At 42.8% G+C, this 6,000-nt stretch overlaps 1 protein-coding gene across 2 annotated transcripts in view; it reads left to right on the top strand.

Annotated features, from left to right (window-relative positions):
* The first annotated feature begins 410 nt into the window (after positions 1 to 410).
* The window catches only part of LOC311107599 (monocarboxylate transporter 8-like), a 274,710-nt gene continuing 269,120 nt past the window's right edge, over positions 411 to 6,000 (top strand). For both annotated transcript variants that reach the window (XR_014610438.1, XM_084150120.1), the window contains exon 1: positions 411 to 1,404. Coding sequence is in view for 1 of the 2 variants with exons in the window: in XM_084150120.1 (XP_084006246.1) it covers positions 885 to 1,404 (520 nt within the window). In the remaining variant the exon portion in view is untranslated. The remainder of the gene's footprint in view (positions 1,405 to 6,000) is intronic.

The raw sequence follows: 6,000 nt of genomic DNA, 5'->3' as shown, positions 1-6,000 counted from the left end.
TGTGCATATTTTCTGATAAAATATTAGGCTGCATCATGGCATAGTGAAATTAAATCAGCTGCGATACACCGGATACAAAGTTGCGCCGAAAAATTATTACATTGACACTTTTCCGCGAGAAACTGTAGCCTTCTACAATTGCAACATTGTAACAATAGACCAGAGATGCTATATTTTGGTGGAGAATGATGGCCCACTCCATCAACGTCATTCACTGAGTTGCAGCTGCACTTTCCAAAGTAGTTCGAGTAGTGTTTGTCAGAGACGGCAGAAGCCGTGGGGCAACATTGGAGTCTTTTCGTAATCTCGTGTAGTAGGAATTTTAAACCGTCCTTGAGCTCGTCCATTGGTGACGAGGTCTTGGAGGCGGGGGCAAACTTGTTGAATGAAGGTTGTTTTCTGTGTTGACACCGTGGTACTGAAAGCCCCCGGCCGAGAGATCCACATATTCCAATATAACGTTAAACAAATGAGAGAGGAGGAGCCGACACTCATTTGTTTACAGATTAGGCTAAACGATGTGGAGAGTGGAGACTGTGTGCAACCCGAGGACGAGATTGAGTTGAGGTTGGCGAGCAGCAGACGTTTTCACAGGTTGATTTACATTTTGCACGGAGCAGGAAAGCAAAAGTGAAATATTTTCTGGCGTCATCATTTCCCCTGGAAATAGGCTACGGGGACATCTGATATATACCATGATAAATAAGACTTGCCTGTCCTTTCACTATACAACCGATTTTATAGCGGCACTTCGGATACTGAAGTTGGTGCTGTGACTTCACTTTGTCTACAAAGAAGAGCAGAAAGAAACCTACTTTATTTAAATTTTTTATAGACAATCATTGTCAATCAATAGGCTACTGTAGCTATCTGATGCATGAGCGATGCACCCAGAACACAGCAGTAACCCCTCTACTGGACAGGATAAGATGGGGGTCAACGGGATAGGAGACAATCAGACGGAGGAGGAAGCATCGAGCGGCGAGTCGCCGACAGAACACTGTAATGAGGCTACTGCAGACTCTGAAATGGAGCAGAAAGGTGGTTCTCCCCAAGACCAGGAGGAGAACCAGCAAGCACAGAAGGAGGACAAGGGCCAGGACCTGGGAGATAGCGAATGCAAGATCCCACATGAGGACAGCACTATCCAGCTAATCGAGGCTGGATGTCTCGATAGTAAACCCGGTGTGTCTCCGGATTCCCAGTCTCAGTCCCCCGCACCGATGCCAGGGCAGAGCCCCGGGTTCGTCCCACCCGAGGGCGGGTTCGGCTGGTTAGTTGTTTTCGCTGCTACCTGGTGTAATGGATCCATCTTCGGGATACAGAACTCCTTCGGTATCCTCCACATGATGCTAGTGAACGACCACGCAGACCCCAATGACAAAACGTCGCAGTTTAAAGTAGGTGAGTCTGTCCTGTAACTGTTGCACCTGTTAAAGTTAGCCTACTGATGCTGACTTACTGTCGAAGGTAAGCGAGAAGGGTCAAATAAACATGGTCAGAACTAGAAGAATGCTCAGCATTGTCTCAAGACGATATTGAAGTAAAACATTAGTGACATTTTTGATTATTGATCATATCTATCTTTGCTCCTCTGATGTGTCAGAGAATTTAGGCTACTACTTCAGTCTCATCATCATCTGTCTGAAGAATCTTCAGCCTACTTCAAGTCAATGTATAGACTATACATAGACCTAGGCCATATAGCACCAGAGTTTCCTTGCATTAACTTTCTGGTCACGGCTCTAATTCTGTCATACCGCTGGATAACATACCATCCTTATGTTCTCCTCTTATGTTGTTAATGTATTTTCCACGTGACAAAGGCACTAGTGTGTACCACTAAAATAAGCCCTCTGGTTGCATGTCAGTTTTACCAAAGCCCTCTGTTATGTTGTGTCCTTAATCTTCACGCCCAATCTGTTTAGCATTTATCAGGCTTTTATTTTATAACACAGACACACACACACACACACACAGCTCTTTTGCCTCACCGCATCAGGGCCGTACGTACTCACAAAGCATCTCAGAGTAGGCGTACTGATCTAGGATCAGGTCCCATCCTGTCCATGTGATCTAATGCATTATGATCTACAGTATAAGGGAAAACCCTTAGTGTATACAGGTCCTGATGCAGGCCAGGGATGATCTATAGTATAAGGGAAAACTCTTAGTGTATACAGGCCCAGCTTAATCGGATGACGAGTGTCAAGACCTCTCCCTCTCTTATTTTTCCATCGTTAAGATTTTTTAATGTTTAGGTCCATCCAGGATCCTGATTTCTAATCTTGAAAAAGGCATCCACTGTTCTCATATCAAAAGGGATTAGATTAGTGAGCTGTAGTCAGATCTCCCAGCTCGACTAGCTCGCCCAGGGAAACGGTACGGTGCAAAGGGGTTATAGACCGCCTGGCACGGAATCACATCTCTCAGCTGAGCCCACCCTGAGTGCAGTGCCCAGGCCTGTACCCACTCCAAATACCTCTCCAGAGTGAGACCTGAAGTAGAATTTACATTGATGCGAACTCTGTGTAATCAATGCCCATTGGCCAGTGAGATCCCAGGGCCAGTCAAAACCATATCCACAGTAAGACACACTAGTTCTCCCAATAAGATCGATGAGGAGGGAAATCGGGTACCAATCATTGCCCAGTGGTGCTTGTTTTGATCAAAGAGTCCGAATCTCTACCAAACAGACATCATGACATGTTTAGATTATTACTATGTAATTACACAGGTACAAATTATGGCCTGAGATTATCTGGGGGTATCAACACCATTGGGCTAAGTGTGTAGAAGGATCCACATATCAAGATGGAGGAAATCCTCCTTTTATGTCTTTAATCAAATCAATAGTTTCATGATCTGAACCAGATGGGCGAGAGGTGAATCCTTATCAACTCGCTGCCTGAGGAGCGAGTTTTGGAGGTATCACGGTGAAGTGAAAGAAGGGAGTGAGGGACTTAAAGTAGTGGAAAGAGGGGTGGAAATAGTGAGGGAGGGACATAACAAAAGAGAACGAGGGGTGGAAGGAGTGAGGGAACATTCAGTTCCTTGAAGTTAACACTGTCTGCGTCCCAAATGCAGGTTGGCATTTATTGTCATGAATCTTGCCCTGGAGGCAGCTCTGCAGAGTGGTCACTAGCTGGCACAGCCACAATGTCATAAAATCAGATTTTAAACTGAACCTTAACCACACTGCTAACCCTAACCTTAAATTAAGACCAAAAAGCCTCCAGGGCAAGATTCATGACAATGAAGATCAATCTGCATCCCAAATGGCCCCCTATAGCCTTTATGATGCACTACTTTAGACCAGGGCTAATAGGGTTCTGGTCATAAGTAGTGCACTGAATAGGAAATAGAGTTCAGTTTGGGACGTAACCACTGTAAATCTGAGAGTGTTGTCAGAATGGTAGAAACTTTGGTTTCACTTATCAAATTGCATACTGATCAGTGATTAATTACCTGAAGGAGAGAAGGAAGGAAAACTGATGCATTTTCGAACAGGGTATCAATCTAGGAGTGAGGGGAGGAAAGATATGGAGTGGGTGATGGACATACAGTATGGAGTGAATGATCCCAGGCCAGGGAATTGCTGAAAGAGATACAGACTTAGGCCTTGTGACCCATAAGGCTTGGAATGGCTATGGATTGCAGTGAAATAGAGAGCGACAGTCAGTGATTTATTGTGGGGGTGTGTGTCCTTTTATTGTAGCTTTCTGGAGTCTAAAATAACTGTTATGGCCATGCTCATAAGGGCTATTTACTGTCAGCACTTATGTCTTCATTCCAAACCAACGGAAATGTATTTTATGTTGGCTATATTTGGGGAGTTGATGCCCTCCAGATGCCCTATGGCCTGAAACATGAATAGAGAGCAGACATGACTGTCTGGCGCCATTCATTTACAGCACAACAAACAAGAATCCTCTTACTCCATCTGTCTGGACCTTCTGGTTTAGTGCATTTTACTACATTTTATTTGCCCTGAAATAGAAATATGCATCTGGCTTACAGACTGAGGGAAACGCATTTACAGGATTTAAAGACTTGATGCTTGAAATATTGACACTAGTTTGTACATAACATCCCTGTGTACAGTATTATGGTCAGTTAAATATGAGTAGAATACAGTAGTGGGACTATCCCTAAAATTGGCAATTTGTCCATAATTTCAGAAAGAAGTCTATTCAATGGTATCTGTATGCTGTCTCTCTCCCATCCTAATAAGCCATAGAAATATTCCACTCTGTGCCCATTTAGATCATGAGGTTATGTTAATGATTTATTTGTTCTCTGGGACCTGACAAACATAATCCACTAAAAGGAGATTTGATTTCAGATCTCCGTTTTTGATGTATAGCTGTCATTTGTTTCCATTATTTTACAAGATACTGTTATTACAGTACTGTACGATAGACTAGCGTCCTTACAGGGGGTTTAGTTATACATCAAGCTGCCTCATGTTAGCGAAACAGGCTCCTGCCTTATGGCTAGTTTTGGCTCGGACAAGACTACGCACTTTGTAAGACAATACATTATCTTTACCATGCCTATGATCATTTACCCATGAGTAATGAACTTGTTCCGAAACTTCACCCTCTCTGTAGTCTCTCTGGACTAGAACAGTGGCCAGCTACAGTATAAATCCTAACAACTTGCAGTTTAAGGAAAAATGTGGCATGTTCCAATCGGATCAGGGCCCTTTGTCCAGTCCACTGCCTCCCCCTCCAACGCATTTTAGACCCAATCAAATACTTGCCCAATCCTCAACAGTTTGTCTGTGTATGTACTTTAGGCCACTTAATTGTGCACAGAAGCTGCAAGGTAGTTTCACTCCTCATAGTGTATTTAGACCCATTGAACAACTTCTTTCAAAAGCTCATTATAGTGTGAAACTGTGCATATAGTCTACTCATGCATACAGTAAATACATTAGTGTGTATACCCAGCAAACAAAAATAGGTTCTGTGAACGTTCCCAGAACATTCATTAGGTTGCCCAAAAAGCTCAAATAACACATAAATTGTCCAGTTTTGCTGATAATTATAAAATGTTTGTATGAAACATTTGTCTGATGTTGCAAGAACATTCCCAGAACACATTTTGTTATTACATTACCTGGAAATCTAATAAGAACCTTAGGGGAATGTTCAGTAGTGGTTGTTACAGATGTTGTATATAACATTTTAGTTAATGTTAGGAGAACATTCAAAGGATATTTCATAAAAAAAAGAAAACGTTTTTTTGATGTTATCCAGGGGTTGGAACCAGTTCAGGGAACAGAACTGAAACCTAAAAGATAACGAAACGGGACCAGGAACGAAAGTGACCCATACTGTTCCGGAACAGAATCGTTATTTTAAAAGTATGGGAACCAGTTAATAACGTTGTTATACGTTTCAGCCATTTTTTTCTAGTCCCACAAAACAAAAAAAGCGCCTATGCAAAACCCTCACTCTGTCACTCAGAAACCTATTCCAGTGTCTGCCTGCAAGCTTAAAATCTTTGCCAGTGTGTGTTCGTGTTTAGGCTCCGTGCCCCTCTCCCCTCCGAAGCATAGGCTACTGTACTGACGTTACAAGCGTGATTCAGAAGATGGGGAGAGAGATTTTTAATTAGCTAGAGAAGAATGGATTAACTTTTTCAATGCTAGTTAAGGATACTATATTCCTAGTTATCACGTTTCACATTGGATTTATTAACTACAAAAAGGTAAGACCTCTTTTTCATTCTGGTGCCGCTCTGCACACTCAAGCTTGTTAGCTAGCTAGCTCAAAGGACATTAAAAGTTCCTCCATAGAAGCTGCTCATCCTAGTTATAATTCTGTGGACCTAATTCAGATAATGCATGTCATAACAAGATGCCCAGCACTTCAAGCCTCCTCCTCAACCCTCTCTTGATCTCTCCCCACCCGCAAAATTTCAGTCGCATCTTGCGCCATAGGCTACACTTGTCTGTCCATCATGTATGTAAACAACTAGCTTGCCTGCTCT

Source organism: Coregonus lavaretus (genome assembly GCF_964263955.1).
Source record: "Coregonus lavaretus genome assembly, chromosome: 32".
In the NCBI taxonomy this organism is placed as follows: domain Eukaryota; kingdom Metazoa; phylum Chordata; class Actinopteri; order Salmoniformes; family Salmonidae; genus Coregonus; species Coregonus lavaretus.
Note: the sequence above shows the minus strand (reverse complement) of the source record. Positions and strands in the feature narration are given on the sequence as shown.